This window comes from Notolabrus celidotus, chromosome 13 (assembly GCF_009762535.1).
Source record: "Notolabrus celidotus isolate fNotCel1 chromosome 13, fNotCel1.pri, whole genome shotgun sequence".
Lineage (NCBI taxonomy): Eukaryota > Metazoa > Chordata > Actinopteri > Labriformes > Labridae > Notolabrus > Notolabrus celidotus.
The window spans coordinates 1,423,432-1,450,350 of NC_048284.1; the positions used below are offsets into that span (position 1 = coordinate 1,423,432).

General features: G+C 43.3%; 1 protein-coding gene across 1 annotated transcript in view; it reads left to right on the forward strand.

Annotated features, from left to right (window-relative positions):
- Window positions 1-26,919, forward strand: part of LOC117823865 (kinesin-like protein KIF26A) — a 70,947-nt gene that overhangs the window by 29,274 nt on the left and 14,754 nt on the right. Inside the window, exons 4-10 of the mRNA XM_034699121.1 lie at window positions 6,927-7,119; window positions 12,175-12,420; window positions 17,485-17,578; window positions 17,662-17,930; window positions 18,522-18,705; window positions 22,519-22,675; window positions 26,326-26,488. Coding sequence (XP_034555012.1) covers window positions 6,927-7,119; window positions 12,175-12,420; window positions 17,485-17,578; window positions 17,662-17,930; window positions 18,522-18,705; window positions 22,519-22,675; window positions 26,326-26,488 — 1,306 coding nt within the window. The remainder of the gene's footprint in view (window positions 1-6,926; window positions 7,120-12,174; window positions 12,421-17,484; window positions 17,579-17,661; window positions 17,931-18,521; window positions 18,706-22,518; window positions 22,676-26,325; window positions 26,489-26,919) is intronic.

Here is a 26,919-nt window from a genome sequence, read left to right on the forward strand (position 1 = left end):
GAAAAGAACACACCGGTCTGGGATCAGTCTTGGTCTGATCATCACCTCACTGCAGGCTAACTCTGACAGATTTCCTCAGGCGGCTCACCTCATATTGATCGGTGTCTGGTCCAGAGAATTGATCCGGACTGGACTGGGTATGGATCTGTGGACGCTCCCTGATAGATTGGCTCAGAATCCTCTCACTCCTTCTCTCTGCAGATATGATACAGATTTTCTTGCAGCATCAACCCCGCCCTCTGATCACTCATCACCCGTCAAATCATGCTTGGGTATTGATTTTTCTATTTTAACCCCAGACGTTAAGAAGTTTTGATCCTCTGTGATGAAATGAGATTATCTGATGTTTGGAAGTTTTAGGACGAAAAGAAACTGAACCTTGATGATTCCATTCTATGGATGAGTAATGGAGAATAGGTGTCAGGGCTGCAACTGACATTTAATTATTGATCAATCTGTTGATTATTCCCACAGTAGTTGATTGACTTCTGACTCTATGAAATGTGAAGAAAGTGTTGAATTAGCCCATCAACATTTCTGAGAGTCCAAAGAGACATCCTCAGATTAATATTTGTTTTTACTAAGAGTCTTAAAACCAAAGACTCTTTTTAATTCTCTATTAAATGACCGTTTCAAGTGATTTTCTTTTGCGTCACAGCTCCAGATCTGATCGGTTTCTATTCTAGTCAATGTGTTAACTTCCACTGGATACGCTCCGTTGCGTTCCGGCAGCGTCTCTGATCCGGCAGGTCGGAGTCCTCCATGGATCAGATACTCAAGACTTCTATTTGTGCCGGATGCCGGAGCACGACGCATCAATCTCAACAGAGCAGATGGAGCGGGACAGGAAGTCAGGTTTCACCAAAACAAAATGAAAACATCCGGTTAATTTTCAGAATAAAACACTCTGTGTTATCACCAGATCGTATTTCACTTAACTACAACAACAAACCAAAGTCATGATGAGCGGAGCCAGGCCTGGAGTCAACAGGTCAGAGGTTTTCAGAGGACCAGAAAGACAACATGGATGAGGAGAGGAGGAGAGGAAAACCTCGGTCACATGACTCCAGCTGTCCGGAGGTCCTGCTCCGTGCTGCGTTCTGAAAACACGACTGGTGAGTGTTGACGAACGAGAGAGCGCAGACACTGACCTGACACAGATCTGGTGGAAGACCGATGTAAGAATAAATGTGGGCTCAGACCAAAAGGGGAAAAATATTTGAATCTTATTACTCATAAGTTTGATAGGAGATCATTTAAGTAGGTTCAAAATAAAGTAAATATTAATCTTCAGAGAATCAAATGTCAATTCTTTGTTTGTAACATCCAGTTTTGCTCAACTTCACACGAGGCAAAGAGGTGGAGTTTGATCCTCGCTAAAGGCTACAGTGTCAGACACGCCCTTAATTACACAAAACACGTAATCATAATGTCGTTAAAACTAATGAGTGATACAAAACTTCATCCCCGTACAGTTTGTGGGGAGAAAAACCTTTCAGAATTAACACTGTTTTTTGAACCAGGCTGTAAACATGTTAATCTCTGCTATAAAGATCGTCTTTTTTGAATGGGTGTGTATGTGGATTCTGGTGTTTCTGCAGCCAGCCTCTAGTGGACACTCAAGGAACTGCAGTTTTTAACCCTTCTGCATTGGCTTCTTATTTCAAGGATGGAAGTTGATGCTTGATAGAAATCCACTAAGAGCTGTTCTGTTTCAGCTCAACAGCAACTCTTTGACTGTTTCTGGTGAGTCTCAGTTTCACTGGAACTAGTAGAACACACTGAGGCTTACTTCAGTGCTTTGAGCTTAATATTGAAACTCTATTCCTTTTGATTTCATTCAAGAACCCTTGTTGAAAGTTTGCCAAAACATCAACATCATGATGAAAGAAAACTCTGCAATAAGTTTTCAAACACTTGTTTGTTTAAAGGTGGTTGGATTGATCGTTTCTGACGCATTCAAGGACGTGAGGGAAATTAAAACACTGAAGGAGAAACGGACGTGTTGCTGGAGTTAAAACTTTTTGAGTCAGAAGAATAAGAAACGGCCCAGAAAACGTGTTTGTGCTGCACAACAAAAATTTGCATCCCTCTCATGTGGGTATGTCTATTCTCATCTTGACTTTCGATGAAATAACAATCAAAAAATTCCTTTCACTCTCTGTTTGGACACATCCTGATAAAATCCACCATAAATCTAATGTTTGATGTCCATGAATTTAAAGATCCATCAACAAATCTGTTGTTTTACCAACCACACACACACACACACACACACACACACACACACACACACACACTCTGAGTGTCTTTGAAGTCCAGTAGTGGGGGGCCGTGGGGGTATCTGTTATCTCATGAAGTATTCATGTAGCATGTCAAGTGTGTGTAAGAGTGTGTGTGTGTGTAAGTGTGCGTTTGCGGCTTCTGTGTGTCGACACGAGGAGGAGGCGGGGCTGTGAAGAGGGGAGGAGGAGGAGGAGGAGGAGGAGGGGGGAGGAGAGGGAGGGAAGGTGAGCGAGGCAGACGGACGGAGGGACGGAGGGAGGAAGGTTGGAGCATCGCCAGCGTTTCCCGGCAACAACAGCATCGAGAGGCAGGAATCCACCCGCTCCTCATTCACTCCTTTATTTCTACCTCTAATCCTTTATTCCTCCTCTGCTGCTGCTTCCCTTCATCCCTCCCTCTCTCTCTCACTCTCTCTCTCTCTCTCTCTCTCTCTCTCTCTCTCTCTCGCTCCCAGAGTCAGAGGAGGAGGGAGGAGGGAGGGGTGGGGAGGAAGAGCATTGCGATACTGCAGGAACAGACTGAGGAGCTACAGGAGAGAAGAGAGGGAGAGAGGGAGGAGAGGTGGAAGAAGGAGAGAACAGGGAAACTGGAATGAAAAAGAAGTGGACACAGGGAGGAAAAATTTAAAGGAAAAAACAGAGGATGAAGGCGAGAGAGAAAGAGTGAGAATGAGGTAAAGTGAGAGGAAGAGGTGGGAGTGTTTGAAGCAAAGGAAAAGAGACGGAGAGAGCAGGAGGACGAGATAGGTGAGGGGATCAAAGTAGGTAAAGGTGAAGACTGGGAGAAAGAGGAGGAGAGGTCAAACGGCAGAGGAAAGAAGGGAGATGGAAAAGAGGTGAAGAGGAGCAACAGAACTGAATTTAGTTTTTGAGGTGGAGATTTTGGTGCAATGTTTGTGATGGATGGATGGATGGATGGACAGATGGATAAATCTTTGGCGTCTTTCTTGTTTGACAAACTGAACTGAACCTCCTCGGCTCTCTGCAGGATTTATCTTCCTTTCCTTTCCTTTCCTTTCCTTTCCTTTCCCTTCGTTGGATCATGCCTCAGCAGAAACTCTTTCCATTTTTTGAAAACTTGCAGCCGCTCGCTCGGACTCTGATCGTCCAGACTTCATGTCAGAGATGAAACTGAAGAACGGACTCTGATTGACGGACGGACGGATGGATGGAGAGTTCAGTGATGTGTGAAGGATAGAGTGGAAACGGCTGTCACTTAAACTAACCAGTGACTGAAACCTGTTGGAATATCAGCGCCGGATTTCCTGAGGAGTTTGGCGGGAAGGAGACGATTCTTTGCAGATGATATATGGACTTACTGACGGGCGGACAATCAAGAGTAATTCTTGATTTATGGATTCTTGTTTGATTGAAGGACGGATGAAGATGAAGGTGTTTGGTGAAAACACAACTCCCCTTGTTCCTTTGACTTTGGTGAAGAAACCTTTGGTGAAAAGTTAGAACGTTAGAGTTTAGAGATCACAAGTTTTCTGACTTCTTGAAGATACATTTGTGAAAATAGAAAAAGAAGGAAATCTTGGAAAACTCAAAGAACTCCAGTCTGACATGTTTGTAGTCTCCCTTATTATCATTCCAATGATGGACAGAGGTTTCCAGACGTTCAAGGCTTCTTCCATTTAATCAACAAATTGAACAAAATCTTATAAAACTCCACAAACTTTAAGACGTTGAAAATGAAGTTGAAAAGAGGAATTGTCTACCCAAACGATCGTCTCCTGATGCGTGACAGTTTGAGATATGTGAAAAGTTGAAACTGAAGAAGCAAGAAAACTTTGTGAATCAGCCGGACTGAGTTTGGTGTCAACTGTTTGCAGATGACGGCCTGATTTATTCATGAAAGGAGGCTAATTAAGTCATACTCCGAGGATACATTAACACCACTGGATGTTTGATGTGTTGGGTGAGTGATGATCCAAGAAAATACTTGAAAACTTCTAATATTGTCGAGACTTTGCCACTCTACACTCTACACACAATAATGAAGAAGTGATTCAGACTCAAATCATCAAACCCTCAGTCAGATGTTGATGGTTCTGATTAGAACTCTCTGGATCCTTGTTGCTTGACTTTTCTCTTCAGATTCTGGATCGATAAAACCGCTCTGCTTTCAGTCCTGACTCGCTTTCATCTGAAAACTCTCTCACGTTTGGTTCAACTTTGGGGATTCTCTAGCTGCTATGTTTCTTTTAATCGATCACATCTTTTGATCTCCGGGCCGGGATGAGATCGCTCAGATATCCTCCCATCACAGTCTCGTTGGATTAACTCGGGTTCTGTACGATGCTGAATGAGGACGAGAGAAAGTTTGGATCTGGTTTCTCTTCAAGGCGAGGAAGTTTGAGCAGATAATGGATTGGAAGGAACTGTGAGTATGAGTCTTTCCTCTCTGAGTGACAGTCGTAGTTGTAAAACTTGGAATTGGTCTCTTAAGACCAGAGAGATTCAGGCTTGCACGTGGCTCCATTAACCCCTCATCATTTTGTCCACTTTGCCCCAAAGCCGCCATTTCTGAGAAACAAGTCAGCTTCATTTTCAGCTCGATTATTCTCATGGGTTTAAAAGTTGGAAAATCACCAACTACAACAGTTTTAATCTGGATACATTTCCTCGTACGTACCCGTCATTACAGCTGATATGCTGTCACGTTTCTTTGACAACCAGAGCTGTGATTCGTGTCCAAATGACTCTGAGAACATTTCCGTTCGTCTCTCTTCATTAAAGCGTGAAATAAATGAAGGGTGCTTCCCGAGGGTGTTTCCAAATCAGGAAAAAGACTACCCTGCTCCAAAATGTCTCTTACCTCCTTTATGTTCTGGGATTATTGTTTCTTTAATTCGGGATGGGAACTGGTATGATGCAGATCTTTAGTTGAAACAAAGCTGTGAGGTTGGAAGGTTAGGGTTTGTCCAGTAGAAGTAGGATGTTAGGGTTTGTAGCATGAGCTCTCTCACTTTTGGGGAACTGGGAGTGTGTGGACTGAGTCTGTGACAGACGGTAAAGGAAATGTCAGATGAAGTAGTTAAAACAAATCACGTGTTGGAAAACTGGCGTCCTGTAGCCTGTTAGACTTGAGTTTCTCAGCATTTCAACGCTTTCTCCAAACCAGTTTATCTAATTATATTAAATTCTGTCATCACCAAAAGACAAAACTCACGCTCTCAGTGCTGCCGCCATGTTTGCGTTGCTGATACGTCACTTTGCTTGGGCCCCACCTACGCAAGTCGCCAGCAGCTTTCAGAAACAAGGGTAAGGTGGACACTAGGGGTGGGAATTGATAAGATTTGATCAATGTCAATGCCATTGTCGATTCTGCTTATCAATGCAATTCCTTATCAATTCTCCTAACGATTCCTGAGTATTTTTTTGAGGGGGAAAAAAGTAGTTCAACACAGTCTTCAACACCAAAAGGAACCATTTAATTTTTCCAAAATTATGTCTGCATAAGACTGAACATGAACATATTCAACTTGAACACACTGAACAATAGGATGACCTCATTCTGGGCCACGTGAGTCCGGACGTGGACCCTTGAGCCTGGAGGAAAAGACTTTGAATTTGGAGAGGAAAAACGCTTTTCCTCCGGGGGTCATCGCGGAGGTATTTTACCCGCTCTTGGTGCCTCATTTTCGGCCACGTGAGTCTGGACGTGGCCCCTCGAGCCTGGAGGAAAAGACTTTGAATTCCTCGTGGTTGAAGGAGTTCTGCGTCGCAGAGTGTGTGACGTAATGCAACATACCGCGACGTGACGTGACGTGACGTTGTGATGGGAAATTAATCGTTAAGAAGAATTGATGACATTTGAGGTGTACAATTCTGATGGAATTGATCAATTGGAACCGGTTCTAAGTCGGATCCGGTTTCCGATTCCCACCCCTAGTGGATACATGCCGCAGTATCTCATCTTCTGTTGGAGTTCTCCAGGTAGAAACCAGGATAAGTGCTTATTCTGGTTCTGAAATCTGGGTTCAGAGTAGGACACTGCCAACTGCTCTTCTCATGGATGGCAGACAGTATAGTTGATCTTATTGTCTCTGGGGTCCATTTGTTCATCTAAACATGTTATCGAGTGTCTGTCTTGATCTGGTCTTGATGTTTCAAAGCCTTGTGCCCCGTCTCGGTCTTTAATCACACTGGTCCTGGTCCTGGCTCTGTCTCTTGTCAGTCCATGACTACAGCTCTAACAATGACTCAGTCTTTGTTTTATGTCTGAAACAAGCTTCAGATTTGTGGACATTGATGTGTTCACAGAAGCAAACAAGGCAATAAAACAGTGACAGAAATAAGGCGGAGGAAAGGAAAGGTGTAGTCAGGGTTAATCCATAAAGACTGTTCATTCTCAGAGCGGAGGGATTGTTAACTTTAATGTGCGGTTATAAAATAAAACACTCGATCATCTTAAAGTGGAAATACAGATTCACACTGTTCATTACTCTCTGAGGTCTCTTCCTCTTCAAGGATGTAAATATGTTACAGTAACAGGATTAACTCTTTATGTGCCGCTGCTGTTGAACCAGGACCAGAGTTCAACAAACAGATGTTTTTCTTCTGCTGAACAAGCTAAAAATGTATGTTTGTGTATTTCTGTTTGTGTGTTTGTGTGTTTGTGTGTTTGATCTGCAGGGCGGCTCAGAAGCTCAGCCTGACCCGCAGGAAGAAGTCCCAGCCAGGACCCGCCTCCCCGCCCAGTGAGACCCCAGGGCCCCTGCTGTACACCGGGGGCTTCAGCGGGGCCCTGCAGCTCTCCCCGCCTGCCGTCCCGCCATGCCTCCTCAGAGCAGGGTCAAAGGTCAAGGACACGCCGGGGATGGGGAAGGTGAGACGTCATGTTGTAACCGTGTTCTCAGGCTGATGGAATCTCATGAATCTGGTTGTTGATGTCAGCGGGGCGGCAGGTTGTGGGAAACAGCCGGGGTCTGGGTTTTGACGGGTGGGCGGGGTCACGGGGTCAGCGTGATGAAAGAACTTCCTGTTTCTGTATGAAGAGGCTTTGTGTTCAGAGAAACTTTCACATGTACAACTGAGTGAAATGAATCCTTTGTCATCAGATAGTTTTCAGTAGAATGTTATAATAGCTGTTAGCTCTACTGGTTAGCAACTTTTGTTTATAGTGTATACAAGACAGTTTTCTACTTCCCCTCAGTCCATCTTAAACGGGCTCAGGTCCAGAGAGGTCTCTGTGGTTCTGGATCATGTTTATATATGGTTTCCTCTTTGCATGGTTCAGTTTTAAGCTGACTTTGTGGATACAGTGACTTCTACTACAGAGTCATGTCTGTTTTTAATGCAGTGACTTCCACTGCAGAGTCATGTCTGTTTTTAATGCAGTGACTTCCACTACAGAGTCATGTCTGTTTATAATGCAGTGACTTCCACTACAGAGTCATGTCTGTTTTTAATGCAGTGACTTCTACTACAGAGTCATGTCTGTTTCTAATGCAGTGACTTCCACTACAGAGTCATGTCTGTTTATAATGCAGTGACTTCCACTACAGAGTCATGTCTGTTTCTAATGCAGTGACTTCCACTACAGAGTCATGTCTGTTTTTAATGCAGTGACTTCCACTACAGAGTCATGTCTGTTTATAATGCAGTGACTTCCACTACAGAGTCATGTCTGTTTATAATGCAGTGACTTCCACTACAGAGTCATGTCTGTTTTTTAATGCAGTGACTTCCACTACAGAGTCATGTCTGTGTTTAATGCAGTGACTTCCACTACAGAGTCATGTCTGTTTATAATGCAGTGACTTCCACTACAGAGTCATGTCTGTTTATAATGCAGTGACTTCCACTACAGAGTCATGTCTGTTTTTAATGCAGTGACTTCCACTACAGAGTCATGTCTGTTTATAATGCAGTGACTTCCACTACAGAGTCATGTCTGTTTATAATGCAGTGACTTCCACTACAGAGTCATGTCTGTTTTTTAATGCAGTGACTTCCACTACAGAGTCATGTCTGTTTTTAATGCAGTGACTTCCACTACAGAGTCATGTCTGTTTATAATGCAGTGACTTCCACTACAGAGTCATGTCTGTTTATAATGCAGTGACTTCCACTACAGAGTCATGTCTGTTTTTAATGCAGTGACTTCCACTACAGAGTCATGTCTGTGTTTAATGCAGTGACTTCCACTACAGTCATGTCTGTTTTTTAATGCAGTGACTTCCACTACCGAGTCATGTCTGTGTTTAATGCAGTGACTTCCACTACAGAGTCATGTCTGTTTATAATGCAGTGACTTCCACTACAGAGTCATGTCTGTTTCTAATGCAGTGACTTCCACTACAGAGTCATGTCTGTTTTTAATGCAGTGACTTCCACTACAGAGTCATGTCTGTTTATAATGCAGTGACTTCCACTACAGAGTCATGTCTGTTTATAATGCAGTGACTTCCACTACAGAGTCATGTCTGTTTTTAATGCAGTGACTTCCACTACAGAGTCATGTCTGTGTTTAATGCAGTGACTTCCACTACAGTCATGTCTGTTTTTTAATGCAGTGACTTCCACTACAGAGTCATGTCTGTTTATAATGCAGTGACTTCCACTACAGAGTCATGTCTGTTTCTAATGCAGTGACTTCCACTACAGAGTCATGTCTGTTTTTAATGCAGTGACTTCTACTACAGAGTCATGTCTGTTTCTAATGCAGTGACTTCCACTACAGAGTCATGTCTGTTTATAATGCAGTGACTTCCACTACAGAGTCATGTCTGTTTCTAATGCAGTGACTTCCACTACAGAGTCATGTCTGTTTTTAATGCAGTGACTTCCACTACAGAGTCATGTCTGTTTATAATGCAGTGACTTCCACTACAGAGTCATGTCTGTTTATAATGCAGTGACTTCCACTACAGAGTCATGTCTGTTTTTAATGCAGTGACTTCCACTGCAGAGTCATGTCTGTTTTTAATGCAGTGACTTCCACTACAGAGTCATGTCTGTGTTTAATGCAGTGACTTCCACTACAGTCATGTCTGTTTTTAATGCAGTGACTTCCACTACAGAGTCATGTCTGTGTTTAATGCAGTGACTTCCACTACACAGTCATGTCTGTTTTTAATGCAGTGACTTCCACTGCAGAGTCATGTCTGTTTTTAATGCAGTGACTTCCACTACACAGTCATGTCTGTTTTTAATTCAGTGACTTCCACTACAGAGTCATGTCTGTTTTTAATGCAGTGACTTCCACTACAGAGTCATGTCTGTTTTTAATGCAGTGACTTCCACTACAGAGTTATGTCTGTTTTTAATGCAGTGACTTCCACTACAGACTCATGTCTGTTTCTAATGCAGTGACTTCCACTACAGAGTCATGTCTGTTTTTAATGCAGTGACTTCCACTACAGAGTCATGTCTGTTTTTAATGCAGTGACTTCCACTACAGAGTCATGTCTGTTTTTAATGCAGTGACTTCCACTACAGAGTCATGTCTGTTTATAATGCGGTGACTTCCACTACAGAGTCATGTCTGTTTTTAATGCAGTGACTTCCACTACAGAGTCATGTCTGTTTTTAATGCAGTGACTTCCACTACAGAGTCATGTCTGTTTTTAATGCAGTGACTTCCACTACAGAGTCATGTCTGTTTTTAATGCAGTGACTTCCACTACAGAGTCATGTCTGTTTTTAATGCAGTGACTTCCACTGCAGAGTCATGTCTGTTTTTAATGCAGTGATTTCCACTACAGAGTCATGTCTGTTTTTAATGCAGTGACTTCCACTAGAGTCATGTCTGTTTTTAATGCAGTGACTTCCACTACAGAGTCATGTCTGTTTTTAATGCAGTGACTTCCACTGCAGAGTCATGTCTGTTTTTAATGCAGTGACTTCCACTGCAGAGTCATGTCTGTTTTTAATGCAGTGACTTCCCCTACAGAGTCATGTCTGTTTATAATGCAGTGACTTCCACTACAGAGTCATGTCTGTTTTTAATGCAGTGACTTCCACTACAGAGTCATGTCTGTTTTTAATGCAGTGACTTCCACTGCAGAGTCATGTCTGTTTTTAATGCAGTGATTTCCACTACAGAGTCATGTCTGTTTTTAATGCAGTGACTTCCACTGCAGAGTCATGTCTGTTTTTAATGCAGTGACTTCCACTGCAGAGTCATGTCTGTTTTTAATGCAGTGACTTCCACTACAGAGTCATGTCTGTTTTTAATGCAGTGACTTCCACTACAGAGTCATGTCTGTTTTTAATGCAGTGACTTCCACTGCAGAGTCATGTCTGTTTTTAATGCAGTGATTTCCACTACAGAGTCATGTCTGTTTTTAATGCAGTGACTTCCACTAGAGTCATGTCTGTTTTTAATGCAGTGACTTCCACTACAGAGTCATGTCTGTTTTTAATGCAGTGACTTCCACTGCAGAGTCATGTCTGTTTTTAATGCAGTGACTTCCACTGCAGAGTCATGTCTGTTTTTAATGCAGTGACTTCCCCTACAGAGTCATGTCTGTTTATAATGCAGTGACTTCCACTACAGAGTCATGTCTGTTTTTAATGCAGTGACTTCCACTACAGAGTCATGTCTGTTTTTAATGCAGTGACTTCCACTGCAGAGTCATGTCTGTTTTTAATGCAGTGATTTCCACTACAGAGTCATGTCTGTTTTTAATGCAGTGACTTCCACTGCAGAGTCATGTCTGTTTTTAATGCAGTGACTTCCACTGCAGAGTCATGTCTGTTTTTAATGCAGTGACTTCCACTGCAGAGTCATGTCTGTTTTTAATGCAGTGACTTCCACTACAGAGTCATGTCTGTTTTTAATGCAGTGATTTCCACTACAGAGTCATGTCTGTTTTTAATGCAGTGACTTCCACTACAGAGTAATGTCTGTTTATAATGCAGTGACTTCCACTACAGAGTCATGTCTGTTTTTAATGCAGTGACTTCCACTACAGAGTCATGTCTGTTTTTAATGCAGTGACTTCCACTACAGAGTCATGTCTGTGTTTAATGCAGTGACTTCCACTACAGAGTCATGTCTGTTTTTAATGCAGTGACTTCCACTACAGAGTCATGTCTGTTTTTAATGCAGTGACTTCCACTACAGAGTCATGTCTGCTGACAACTCAGAATTACCTTAAACCTGCATTCTCTCCAATGTCCAGCAGGGGGCATCTGGTGGGTCATGTTCTGGTTCTGATGGTTTTTATTGGTCGATCAGAGATCTGCTGAGTCAGCACTGTGAGTCGGCCAAGTGGTGAAGTTTAAGGCCAGCGACAATCTGAGACGCAGCAGTTTCTATGCGATATATCAGCAGAGTGAAGCTACAGTCAGTGAGAAATGTTCCTGAGCAAGGAGAGAAAGAACTGTTGTTGGATAAAAGCAACAAAAGAAATGAAAGAAGGAAGAAACAGAAAGCGGCTGTGCTGTTCTCAGATCAGATTATGAGCATCTTGCTGCTGTGACTTCTCATTCCAAGCACTGAGAGCCAATAAAGCTGAGTGTAACCCCGGAGGTCGCTCTGCTGTGGTCGACTTTTATCACTTTATTGCCTGTTTTCTGTGTTTGAGACTTTTATAGACTAGTACTGTAAATCTTTTATATCCTGACATCTGATGAAAACCATTCTGATGTCCTGGTCCTTATGTTTGCAGCTGTGGAGCGTGGAGAGTGACTGATCTGTGGACATTATATCAAATATTTAAAATATATGATTCATAAACATTCAATAAATCATCAGATATTTCACACTTTGTAAACCCGGCTGTAAACATGTTAAAGTTTGACATCTTAACATGAGGCTCTATGGGGATGGACTCATTTTCGGACACAGCCTCTAGTGGACACCTGAGGTACTGCAGATTGAACACCTGCGTGGCAGATACAGTTGACTATGACTTTTTCTGTCTCTCTCCAGGTCAGAGTGATGGTCCGGATCTGTTCGGTCCACAGCAGCGAGTCCTCCGAGTCCATGTCCCTCCTGAAGGTGGATGGCAGAAAGAAGCAGCTGACTCTCTGTGAGACGTCAACCATCGGGAACTCTTCCTCCTCCTCCACCTCTGCTTCCGCCTCCTCCTCCTCCTCCTCCTCCCAGAGACGATCCTCCTCCTCTGCTCCAAAGACCTTCCTGTTTGATGCCGTCTTCACACAAGACGCCTCACAGGTGAGACGGGACCATGAACGAGGCGAGATTCAACTACAGTGTGCCTTAAGGGTCTTTTAGCCCCCAGAAATACTTTCCCCTGAACTAAAAGGTTCCTGGTCCCCCATTGTTGTCTGCGTTTTGACCATGGGCTGAAGCCCCGGGTAGATTGTGTAAATCAGGCCAGTGACGTATGGAGGAAAAAAAGTAACTGCACTACACCACCAGACCAGTAGAGGGCAGTAAAACAAAGAGGAATGCCATTCATCACAGATGACACCATAGAAGCAGACGGACAGGCAGGTATCATTATGAGCAACACAACAGTTAGCCTGTTAGCATGAAGAGACTCAGCTGGTGCTGTTTTAGATGGTGCTATATTTCATCACAGATGGATTCACTGAATCAACACGTGAGAGGAGATAAGCACGAGTAGCAAAGACGTTTCAACACGGCTTTAAAATCCTTTTGAACTCAAAAAGCCATGATCGCAGAGATCGGCCGGTGTTTTGGTTTAAACTGCGACCCTGTTAACTGGAGAATCTCAGCCGGATGCATCCCTCATAAACGTCTTTAGACCATCATTAAATATCTGATGAGGATATTTTGAAATCTTAATAAAAACTAAACTAGTTTGCATTCCCAGGAACTCCCTCTGTGTTTCAACAGCTGTGTAAACTCCACAAACACTGACACGTTCAGCTGAAGGTCTCCAGTTTACAGGGTCACTTTTAAAAGCGGAACACCGGGAGGAGAGACGCATTCACGGTGGGCTGAGAGAAGACTACTGTTACAAGCTGCTAAATCAAGAGAATCACAGCTTCTTCTTTTGAAAAGTACACACACATACAAAAAAGATAGAACAAATAAAAACTAATGAAAGAAAGAGAAATCAAGAGAATCACAGATGAAAAAAACATGACTGTGAATGGTTTTTGGAAAAAATGAAAAAAAAAAAAATGAAAAAAAAAATGTTGAAAAAAAGTTTTGAACAAATTTTTTTTTTTTAAATGTAGACAAATTTTTTTTTTGAAAAAAAAAATTTGGACAAAAAAAATTTGACAAAAAAGTTGACCTTGTCGAAAAAATAAATTTTCCTCAAACTTGAAATTGTGCACCAAAAGCAGAAAAACGTGAAAAAAAGTGAAAATGTTGTGCCCGCGATTAAAAACATGGAAAAAGCAAAGAATGAATCAACACAAACACTGACACTTTCAGCTGAAGGTCTCCAGTTTACAGGGTCACTTTTAAAAGCGGAACACCGGGAGGAGAGACGCATTCACGGTGGGCTGAGAGAAGACTACTGTTACAAGCTGCTAAATCAAGAGAATCACAGCTTCTTCTTTTGAAAAGTACACACACATACAAAAAAGATAGAACAAATAAAAACTAATGAAAGAAAGAGAAATCAAGAGAATCACAGATGAAAAAAACATGACTGTGAATGGTTTTTGGAAAAAATGAAAAAAAAAAAAATGAAAAAAAAAATGTTGAAAAAAAGTTTTGAACAAATTTTTTTTTTTTAAATGTAGACAAATTTTTTTTTTTGAAAAAAAAAATTTGGACAAAAAAAATTTGACAAAAAAGTTGACCTTGTCGAAAAAATAAATTTTCCTCAAACTTGAAATTGTGCACCAAAAGCAGAAAAACGTGAAAAAAAGTGAAAATGTTGTGCCCGCGATTAAAAACATGGAAAAAGCAAAGAATGAATCAACACAAACACTGACACTTTCAGCTGAAGGTCTCCAGTTTACAGGGTCACTTTTAAAAGCGGAACACCGGGAGGAGAGACGCATTCACGGTGGGCTGAGAGAAGACTACTGTTACAAGCTGCTAAATCAAGAGAATCACAGCTTCTTCTTTTGAAAAGTACACACACATACAAAAAAGATAGAACAAATAAAAACTAATGAAAGAAAGAGAAATCAAGTGAATCACAGATGTGTGTGATGTTATTGTGGACGGAGGGAGGAATAAAAACACTGAGGTTAATCTACCAATCAGACACGTTCAGCATTGCAGGCCCCGCCCCCCGAAAGTCCTGGGACCTTTAAAAGGTACTACCCCCCTAGCAGGGGCTTTTTAGGGGGGAGATCATCTACCCCTGAACTAAATTTAGACCCTGGGTCCACCGGTCGAAACACACGTAGTTCAGGGGTAAAACGCCTAAAAGAGACAAAAAGGGACTCAATTAAAAAGAGTTATGCTCTGAAGTTTCACAGAAGGATGAAGTGGACTCTGGAAATTCTCTGAGCTGAACCATTTGATTATAACACCTGCAGTCTTCATCTTCATTCTCAGCTCCTCTTCCTGTCGACAAAAGAAATACAAATTCCAGTCACACAGCCAAAGTTTGAGCTCTTCATCTAACGTCACCTCTGCAGCAGCGAGCAGTCTGTCCCCTGAGATACTGCAGGAGGTGTGTGTAGATCACAGAGTGTGTGTGACAGAGGTTGAGTCAGTGTAGTCGGAGGGTTTTTTGATGTTATTCAGACCTCCTCAGCAGTGAGCAGGCGGCAGGGAGTGGCAGGATGAAGACGGATGAGAAGAGAGTGATTCATAAAAACCGAGGGTGACATTTAGAAACAGACTGGGTTCAGACTGGATCTGATAAACCTTTGTGGGTCTGTTTTAGACACAATGAACACTTAGACTCTGTTTGAGGGTTTTATATTAAGTTTAGAGGATTTATGACGCATGATAGTTTCACTCTGTTATACTCAGTATCTTCTTTTCTGTCCTGTCAGAGTGTTTAAGTGGAAACTGAAGGTTTTAACATTTTCTTCATTCATCTGAAAATACATTAAAACCTGAAGGTGGAGAAATAGCGAACTTACTGTTTGGTTAGGGTGATGGGATCAGTAGCTGGTGTGGACAGGCCTTCTGTCACATTGGTCTTCCACCAGATCCGTCTCCGGTCCGTCTCTGATCCTTCACAGCACAGGATCTGATAGGTTTCTTTTCTAGTCAATGTGTTAACTTCCACTGGATCCACTCCGTTGCGTTCCGGCTGTGGGAGCATCAAATTATTGGCTGTATATGAAAATGAAAAACGTCTCCCTTGTGAAACATTTGGAGTCCGTGTCTGAACAAAGTGGATAAACTGGTGGAGCCAAAGTGTTAACGTACCACATTAAAGGGATATTTCAGTTTTTTTGAAGTGGGGTCGTATGAGTTACAGTACACTATTGCTCCTGGTAGCCACAATGTGTGCCGGTGAGCTCTTCCCCTTTAATGAGAAAATTCCCAGAGGACCGGGAGGTAAGCTAGGCTATATTCTCTGCAGACGGGGTCGCCTATTTCACTTAATTTCGCCGAAGTTAAGAAAATATGTTCCAGGCACTGATCACGGTGCAAATGCATGCACCAGTAGAAAAAAAATGGAGCTATTCAGTTTGCAGCTACTTGATCCTGCTACGTGCTTGTTGATCCAAACAGCTGATCGGCGTGTATCCGTGTTCATGAGTTCTGTACTTAAGTACATTTTTTGAGTAACTGTAAAAGCAAGGCAGCTTTATTTGTAAAGCACATTTCAGACACGAGGGCAACTCAATGTGCTTTACATTAAAACATTAAAACCATTGGAAACATTCAGACAGGCATAAAAGAACATAATTAAAATGACAAATATAATAAAACAGAGAAAAGAAAAGGAACACTACAAATATATTAAGAATAAAATTTAAGATTTGCATTTAAAGTGAGTTAAAATGAGTTATGGTAGGAAGGCAGTGGTAAATAAAAAGGTCTTAGTCTTTGATTTAAAGAGGTGAGAGTTGGAGCGGACCTGCAGCTTTCAGGGAGTGTGTTCCAGATATGTGGTGCATAATGACTAAACGCTGCTTCACCATGTTTCCTTCTGACTCTAGGGACTGAAAGCAGACCAGGACCTGATGACCTCAGAGGTCCAGGTGGTTCATACAGGAGTAGCAGATAAACCATTCAGGTCTTTATAAACCATCAGCAGGATTTTAAAGTCTATTCTCTGACAGACAGGAAGCCAGTGTAGAGATCTAAGAACTGGAGTGATGTGGTCTACTTTGTTGGTCCTTGTTAGGACTCGAGCAGCAGCATTCTGTATGAGCTGCAGCCGTCTGATGGACTTTTTAGGGAGTCCTGTAAAGACCCCGTTACAGTAGTCTAGTCTGCTAAAGATAAATGCATGGAGGAGTTTTTCTGCATCCTGCTGAGACATGAGTCCTTTAATCCTTGATATATTCTTAAGGTGATAGTAGGCTGACTTTGTAATTGTCTTAATGTGGCTGCTGTACTTCATTTGAGTATTATTTTTAGGGGGACTTATTTAGTTAAGAAAATATGGTCCAGGCACTCATCACGGTGCAAATGCATGCACCAGTAGAAAAAAATGGAGCTATTCAGTTTGCAGCTACTTGATCCTGCTACGTGCTTGTTGATCCAAACAGCTGATCGGCGTGTATCCGTGCTCATGCAGCGGAAGAACACCGGTCTGTGAGGGGGGGGGGTTCTGATGGCAAACTGAAGAGCTCCAATGTTTTTCTACTGGTGCATGCATTCGCACTGTGATGAGTTCCTGGACCATATTTTCTTAACTTTGGCAAAATTACGTGAAATAGGCGGCCCCGTCCACAGAGAAAATACCTCCCGGTCCTCTGGGAATTTTCTCATTAAAGGGGAAGAGCTCACCGGCACTCATTGTGGCTAACAGGAGCAATAGTGTACTGTAACTCATACGACCCCACTTCAAAAAAACTGAAATATCCCTTTAAACTTGTTGCTAAAGCGTCAGAGCTCCAGTCAGGAGCAGGATCTGATAGGTTTCTATTCTAGTCAATGTGTTAACTTCCACTGGATCCACTCGGTTACGTTCGGGCTGCATCTCTGATCCGGCAGGTCGGAGTCCTCCAGATCAGATACTCAAGACACTGATCACACAATCACACTGAGGCCGACTGGGTCTTACTTACTTCACATCCTCTGTGCAAAGCTCACGTTACTTTCCGGTTCTCTGGTCCTGAAGAGAAAGGTACTACAGAGTCTAATAACCATCAGCTGACTGTCCTCTGACATGATTGGTTGGCACTAACTCTCTCTCCATCCTGATAGGCCGAGGTGTGCTCGGGGACGGTGGCTGAGGTGATCCAGTCGGTGGTTAACGGAGCCGACGGCTGCATCTTCTGCTTCGGACATACTAACCTTGGTAGCTCCACAAAAACACACAAACGCACACACACTTTCCTGTCAGATCACATCATTAATGTGTTGACTCCGCCCCCTCCTCAGGTAAGACGTACACCATGATTGGCCGGGACTGCTCCACTCAGTCGCTGGGCGTGGCTCCGACGGCGATCTCGTGGCTCTTTAAGGTGATCGAGGAGCGGAGGGAGAAGTCCGGCGCTCGTTTCTCCGTCAGAGTGTCGGCTGTGGAGATCTCCGGCCGGGAGGAGACGCTCACCGACCTCCTGGCTGAGCTCTCCTCCTCAGCGGGGGGCCACCAGGAGGCGCTGGGCCCTGCTGTGTCCCTGAGAGAAGACCCCCTCTGTGGATCTCAGGTAGAGGAGGAGAAATGTTTCTACTTTCTCCTCGTCTCTGACCTCCTCTTCACCCCGGGGACTTCCTCCCTGTCCAATTACTCCTCACCTTCCTCCTCTTATTGTGATTCCTCCTGTTTCATCTCCCCTGAGCTCCTCTTATCTGACAGGTTTTTAAATCTCATCTCTCTTTAATTTTCAGCACTTCTTCTTCTGTTCTCTATCAAACCTCATTCTGTCGTTTCTGCTGTTAGCGTTTCTCTGGGTTTTATCTCGGGGAAACTCGTCTGTCTCGTCTTCATCTCTCTAAGTGAGACATCTCTGTGAACCTGAGATGACTTTTTACTCCTGCAGACTTCATTGCAACATTCCTCTTCCTCTTCACAGCCCTGTATTGACTCGATAATGTCCGGGGGGGGGAGGCCACACTGTCAGAAACCTCTGATGTGTAACCTGAAGGATCCCTGGCTGTAGGAGCCGGATAGTCTTGTTTTATAGCGCTCCATCAGTCGCACGTCTCTGCACCTCAGCGTCACAGTCACTCACCGTGTAACAGGACCTTTATTTTTGTTTTAATACAAGCAGTTATTGATCATTCCCTCTCTCCATCAGCTGCAGAATCAGACGGAGCTGCGGGCGACCTGCGCTGAGCGAGCTGCATTTTTCCTGGATGCCGCCCTCGCAGCGAGGAGGAGCAGCCGAGCGCCAAATGACCAGGAAGCCCGGAGGAATTCTCACTTCCTGTTCACCCTGCACGTCAACCAGGAGAGGCTGGACAAGAGCAGCAAGGCAGCAGGTCGGCATGTGTTTAGTAAAGTACTGCATCATCTATAAGCTCCTCCTCCTCACCTACAAATCCCTGCATGCCCTCGCCCCCTCAATACCTGGCTGACCCTCCTCCACCAACACACTCCATCCTGGAACCTAAGGTCTTCGGACCTGGGTCTCCTCTCCATCCGGGGACAGAGCATTCAGTGTGGCGGCCCCTACTCAGCGGAACTCTCTCCCTCCGGACATCCGCTGCCCCAGACCCCCTACCTGACCCTGTGAAGCCACCTTGGGTTTCTTGAAAGGCGCTATACAAATATCAGTTATTATTTAGTTTGTCGATGACACATTGATTTCTTTAACTCAACCCCTCAACACGACATGCTGCTAAAAAACTCACTAAATCACATCATGTGGAGTCTAAAGCAGCTCCAAACAGCCCCCAGCACACGCTCTATTTCCTCCTCCTTATTAAAACTATATTTAGCTGTGAATCTTTATATTAGTGAGGTGTTTAGGAAACATTTATCTTGAGGCTGGGAAACATTTTCTAGGAATTCAGACAGAACTGAGAGTCGAGGAAACTTGAGGGGAGTGGTGCTGCTGAAAAAAGAAAAACAACAAACTTCAGCGGGAGAAAGAGGTTCATTTTAATAACGGGCAAAACAAAACATTACTCTGAATATTATTTAGCCATTGTTCATGTGCTTTGGTCAGTGGTGGACAGTAACAGAGTAAATTTACTTGAGTACTGTACTTAAGTACATTTTTTGAGTAACTGTAAGGCAAGGCAGCTTTATTTGTAAAGCACATTTCATACACGAGGGCAACTCAATGTGCTTTACATTAAAACATTAAAAACATTGGAGACATTCAGACAGGCATAAAAGAACATAATTAAAATGACAAATATAATAAAACATAGAAAAGAAAAGGAACACTACAAATATATTAAGAATAAAATTAAGATTTGCATTTAAAGAGAGTTAAAATGAGTTAAGATAGGAAGACAGTGTTAAATAAAAAGGTCTTAATCTTTGATTTAAAAGAGGTGAGAGTTGGAGCAGACCTGCAGCTTTCAGGGAGTGTGTTCCAGATATGTGGTGCATAATGACTAAACGCTGCTTCACCAGGTTTCCTCTGACTCTAGGGACTGAAAGCAGACCAGTACCTGATGACCTCAGAGGTCCAGGTGGTTCATACAGGAGTAGCAGATAAACCATTCAGGTCTTTATAAACCATCAGCAGGATTTTAAAGTCTATTCTCTGACAGACAGGAAGCCAGTGTAGAGATCTAAGAACTGGAGTGATGTGGTCTACTTTGTTGGTCCTTGTTAGGACTTGAGCAGCAGCATTCTGTATGAGCTGCAGGCGTCTGATGGACTTTTTAGGGAGTCCTGTAAAGACCCCGTTACAGTAGTCTAGTCTGCTAAAGATAAATGCATGGACAAGTTTTTCTGCATCCTGCTGAGACATGAGTCCTTTAATCCTTGATATATTCTGAAGGTGATAGTAGGCTGACTTTGTAATTGTCTTAATGTGGCTGCTGTTCTTCATTTGAGTATTATTTTTAGGGGGACTTATTACTCTAGAGAGAAACTGGTTCCTGACCTGGAATTCCAGTAAATAATCAAAAAACTAAATGAGATGTTAAACTTCTGTAAAGTGATTAATGTAACCAAGTCAACTTCAGTTCCATCCCCTCAAGAGCTGACTTTTTCTCTAATTCGGCTTCATAGTCGAAAAATATGACAAAAGGGATCTTCAGACCGAGCATCAGGACGCACCATCAGTTCCTGTACGATAAAGAATGAGCAGGTTTGCAGACACTCATCCCTCAGTGAAGAATAAATCCCCTCCTGTACTGTATCTCCAAACACTCTGCTGTTAATGAGCTTCATCGTGAGCTCTCCACACGCTCACAGAAAACATTAACAAGCAGAGAGTCCACGCTAACACCACCTCCGCCCACGGTTACCTGTCACACACAGACAATCCCACAGTTATTAGTGTTTCCCTGCCTCTCCGTCCGGCTGGAATAAATCTGCATGGCTAATGAGGCCTGAAGCCTCTGTGTCCTGCTCTGTTTATAGACTGCTGGCTGGGAAACGCTACACTCAGCTGCTCTCAGCACTTTCTACTTTTTGCTGATGTTGCTGTTGATCGTCTACATCATAACTTCTCAGACTTAAGGCAGATAACAACAGCGGATGGAGAAGTATCAGACTGAGCCTGGCAGAGACCTCCTGGTTTCATGACAAAATCAAACATATTTAAAGGTCAGCTAATCAACATGAAGTTCTTTAAACATGTCCATTAATGGAGTACACACTAATATATCTATTTAACGATATTATACAGACATGAATTTAATGACTCAACACTCACGAAATCCAAAAATCACTTGGACCTTGGATCATTGTTGGTCCAGGCTCCTCTGGGACTAGTCTTATGGAACTTACCTGTCTCAAGGTAAGACTTACTGGACTGGCTTAAAATGTGCCTTGTCATGACTTTGGATTTCTTGGTCTTACCTTGAGAGTAACCTTTTTGTACCCACAACTTTGGTCTTGTCTCTGATCTTGATCAAGGACTTGACTGTGGGACTTGTTGCTCTTAAGTTGGAAGCTCACTGTGGGACTTGTTGGTCTACATCTTCACTTGGGACATAAGTTCAGGACCTGTTGATCATGACCTTTGACTCCAACAGCAGGGTTTTAAGTTTTGACTTGTGACCTGACTGATGAACTTACTGGTCTTGTCCTTAGACTAGTATTCTGGACCTGCAGGTCTTGTCTTTAGAATTGACCTTGGGACTTGTGTGACATATCTTGGGATCTTACTTGAATATTTATTGGTGGACACCAGTACTTGACTGAAATAAGTGTTCTTAAGAGTTGCTTGGTCTTGACTTCAGATTAGACTGTCTTGGGGACTTGGAGTCTTTTGGTTGGCTGAGATCTTGGGTCTTAGAGAATTTTGGGACTTATTTATTGTGTCTTGGGATCTTACCTTAAGATTGTACTTGACTTTGGAATGAGTGTTACTGGCTTCTGGTTAAACTTCTTTGACTTGACTTTGGACTTGGATCTATTGTTGGGGGACCTATTTTTGGGACTTGGAGTCTTTTGTTGGGAAGAGACTTTGGGTCTTATGAGTCTTCTTGGTTGATTTTTGACCCTGGTTTAATTCAGGATCTGTTGCCCTTTTCTTGGGACCCGACCTTTGGACTTGGAAGGCTTGTCTTTGGATAACACTCCAGGACTTGTCTTAGCACTGAAACTTAGGACTTGAAAGTCTTGTCTTGGGCTTGTTGAACAATCCTTCGGGACTTACCTTGGGGACTTCTTGGCCTTGACTTTAAGACTTGCAGGTCTTTTCCAGATACTTAACTTTGACTTGTTAGTCGTGTGGAACTTGTGTGTCTGACTTGAGACTTGGGAAGCAGTGACTTGTACACACTCTGCGCTCTCCTTCAGAGTTACATCAACATTTTCTGGGAAGTGATCTGAATCTAGAGGAAAACCACTGGATCAGGTTTTTGTCATATATAGGCACACAGTTTGGGTCGGCTGTGATGATGAATGTGGTGTGAATGTGACAAGTAATGTAAAAGCACTTTAAGTGGTAGACTCCCAGCTTGAGATGGACAGGGTCTTTGTTATCTCCTGTGTCAGCTAATGATCAAAAACCCAATCAATTATTTAAACAGCTATTGATTATGCCTCTATCCATAAACCAATCAATCAGCCCACCGGTCATATCAGCGCTAACGAGCAGTTAAAGATGCTGTATGTTTAAAAACCTTCCTCCTCTTCCTCCTCTTCCTCTCATCTCTCAGTATCCGGACGGAGTCGTCTCCACCTCTTGGATTTGGGAAGCTGTGAGACGGACATCAGCAGGACCAGAGAGGGGGGCGGGGGTCAGTGCCTGTCTCTGTCCGCGCTGGGGAACGTCATCCTTGCCCTCGCCAACGGGGCCAAGCATGTCCCCTACAGGTATGAGCTCCAACTCTGGGAATTTAAATGAACCCAGTGAGGGGTCAAAGGTCACAGATGCCAAGTAACAGATGGAGCACAGATCCCTGAGAGGACAGAGAAGTGAGGGGGGAAAGATGCATGAACCAAGCAGGCAGAATTTACTGCATTAAAAAAGGAGTTTTCAGTCGGTGTAAGTGGCTGATTAGCTTGATGAGAATCACTTTGTAATGCTTGCTGGCATGTGTCTCCAGGCCTGTGGGTGTTTGTTATGCAGGCTGCATGTTTTATTTAATTTCTAGGCAGTTTGTTCTGGCTAAGTGCCTCATCTGGTCTCTTATGATTCACAGGCTGTTACATTTTTAGGATGTTTTTGTCCTGTTTCATATGTTTGGTTTCCATCACATTTTCTGCTGATTTGTGTCATGAAAACACCAGAAATATTAAACACAGTGTTATAACAGCAGTTAGAGCTTAGAGGAAAACAGCCTCCAAGTATTACAGAGGAAGGTCCTGAGGTCCTGAGGTCCTGAGGTCCTGAGGTCCTGAGGTAGGGGAGAACAGGGTTGGTTGTCACACTTTTTACTGTTTTGATGATTGCTCATCATCAAAACATCTTTCAATAGTCATTCCTACATTAAATTGAAGCTTAAGGTGTTGGCTTGAAATGTGTATCCCTCTCATTTTCCAACTCATTGTAACAGAGAGGGAATTAACTATCAAAGACACTCTGACACATTGTGACAACCAACCCCATCACGGGGATGGTTGTCACACTATGGGGATGGTTGTCACACACTATGGGGTTGGTTGTCACACACTATGGGGTTAGTTGTCACACACTATAGGGTTGGTTGTCACACACTATGGGGTTAGTTGTCACACACTATGGGGTTGGTTGTCACACACTATGGGGTTAGTTGTCACACACTATGGGGTTAGTTGTCACACACTATGGGGTTAGTTGTCACACACTATGGGGTTAGTTGTCACACACTATGGGGTTGGTTGTCACACACTATGGGGATGGTTGTCACACTATGGAGTTAGTTGTCACACACTATGGGGATGGTTGTCACACACTATGGGGTTAGTTGTCACACACTATGGGGTTGGTTGTCACACACTATGGGGTTAGTTGTCACACACTATGGGGTTAGTTGTCACACACTATGGGGTTGGTTGTCACACACTATGGGGTTGGTTGTCACACACTATGGGGTTGGTTGTCACACACTATGAGGATGGTTGTCACACACTATGAGGATGGTTGTCACACACTATGGGGTTGGTTGTCACACACTATGGGGATGGTTGTCACACACTATGAGGATGGTTGTCACACACTATGGGGATGGTTGTCACACACTATGGGGATGGTTGTCACACACTATGAGGATGGTTGTCACACACTATGGGGATGGTTGTCACGCACTATGAGGATGGTTGTCACACACTATGGGGATGGTTGTCACACACTATGAGGATGGTTGTCACACACTATGGGGATGGTTGTCACGCACTATGGGGTTGGTTGTCACACACTATGGAGTTAGTTGTCACACACTATGGGGTTGGTTGTCACACACTATGGGGTTGGTTGTCACACACTATGGGGATGGTTGTCACAAACTATGGGGATGGTTGTCACACACTATGGAGTTAGTTGTCACACACTATGGGGTTGGTTGTCACACACTATGGAGTTAGTTGTCACACACTATGGGGTTGGTTGTCACACACTATGGGGTTAGTTGTCACACACTATGGGGTTGGTTGTCACACACTATGGGGATGGTTGTCACACTATGGGGTTGGTTGTCACACACTATGGGGTTAGTTGTCACACACTATGGGGATGGTTGTCACGCACTATGGGGTTAGTTGTCACACACTATGGGGTTGGTTGTCACACACTATGGAGTTAGTTGTCACACACTATGGGGTTGGTTGTCACACACTATGGGGTTGGTTGTCACACACTATGGGGATGGTTGTCACACACTATGGGGATGGTTGTCACACACTATGGGGATGGTTGTCACACACTATGGGGATGGTTGTCACACACTATGGGGATGGTTGTCACACACTATGGGGTTAGTTGTCACACACTATGGGGATGGTTGTCACACACTATGGGGTTAGTTGTCACACACTATGGGGTTGGTTGTCACACACTATGGAGTTAGTTGTCACACACTATGGGGTTGGTTGTCACACACTATGGAGTTAGTTGTCACACACTATGGGGATGGTTGTCACACACTATGGGGATGGTTGTCAAACACTATGGGGATGGTTGTCACACACTATGGAGTTAGTTGTCACACACTATGGAGTTGGTTGTCACACACTATGGAGTTAGTTGTCACAAACTATGGGGTTGGTTGTCACACACTATGGAGTTAGTTGTCACACACTATGGGGTTGGTTGTCACACACTATGGGGTTGGTTGTCACACACTATGGAGTTAGTTGTCACACACTATGGAGTTAGTTGTCACAAACTATGGGGTTGGTTGTCACACACTATGGAGTTAGTTGTCACACACTATGGGGTTAGTTGTCACACACTATGGGGATGGTTGTCACACACTATGGGGATGGTTGTCACACACTATGGGGATGGTTGTCACACACTATGGGGATGGTTGTCACACACTATGGGGATGGTTGTCACACACTATGGGGATGGTTGTCACACACTATGGGGATGGTTGTCACACACTATGGGGATGGTTGTCACACACTATGGGGATGGTTGTCACACACTATGGGGTTAGTTGTCACACACTATGGGGATGGTTGTCACAATGGTATTTTAATGGGAAGCATCTTTGCTAACCAACACACCCACACATAAACTCAACAAAAGAAGGAAAAGAGGTCATAAAGCTGCATATTATTAATTTGCACAAGAAACGGAATAAATACTAACCTTATGCCTCCTTCAACCAGGTGCTTCATTAACATGTAATAAAATATAGACACTTATTCATTTAACCTTCACGTGTTGTCCAACTTCGAAACTGCTGGTTTCGTAACTTTCAAAATAAAAGCATGTATCTTTATAGGAAACAAAAAATCGGACAGACACCTTTCAGAATAAAGTTAACATGACAGACAAGGTATTTGAGTCACTTACAGTGGTGATTTTGCAATTGTGGGGTCCAGATTTGTGAATGAAAGAGCTTTCAACAGTTAGTAACATCCTAAATTTTAGTCATCAGAATTTCAGACTTTTGCATGAATTTGTGCAACAGTTAATCTCAAACTAATTGAAATGTTGTTGTAAGTTGTTGTTTTATCGAGCCAAAGGAGGCGCTGAAAACTCAAACATTTAGATTTAATCGAGTAAAAGAGCTGAATCTCATCTCCATGGTCATCAAAAGAAGCTGAGATTGCGGTTGTGTGATTGTAGCTTTACTCCTCGTCTTCTGAAGACACGATTTCACGGACCTTCCTCTCCGCTTCCATCTACAGAACGCATGTTACATGTAGTTCAAAGTGAGGCTCATTAAAGTGAAATGAAACATCATCTCTTTTTCGCTTATCTGTGCCCGAATGTTGCGTGTGGTAATGAATGGTTTCTGGGAGATCCTGTGGGGTTTCTCAGGCCTGCTCTCTTTTTGGGGGGTTAACGAGGGGTTTCTTGATGTATTATTCAGGGACAGCAAGCTCACCATGCTGCTCAGTGAATCCCTGGGCAACATCAACTGTCGAACCACCATGATCGCCCACATCTCCGACTCCCCGGCAAACTACATGGAGACGCTGACCACAGTGCAGCTGGCCTCCCGCATCCACCGCATGAGGAAGAAGAAGTCAAAGGTTCTTCATGTTTTATTCAGGTTTTATTTCTCCAGTTTCTCCCTGATAAAGTCTCGGTTTGCTGAAACTAGCAGGCAGATTTGTACCTCAAATTTGCTGCTTAGTGCTTCTTCATGAAGCAAAAAGAATACAAAAGTGCTCCTTTGAGTGTGTGACAGTGAAAACCTTGTAATCTATAATGTAGATCTGTGCTATCAAGTCAGAGTCACACAGCCTCAGTTCTCTGAGTTATTTCCAACATGAAGAGGCAGATAATCAATAGGACTGTTCTTATGGGGGCAGTATTCTCTGTGGTAGGAGCAGGAAGGCCTCCGCTCTCATTAGAGGCTGTATTTGTATTTTATAGATTAAAAAAGAAACGTGAACTGGAGTTGGAAGCTTATATATCTCATTGACGTTCATTTTAATCCAGCCTGTCATTTGTACTTTTA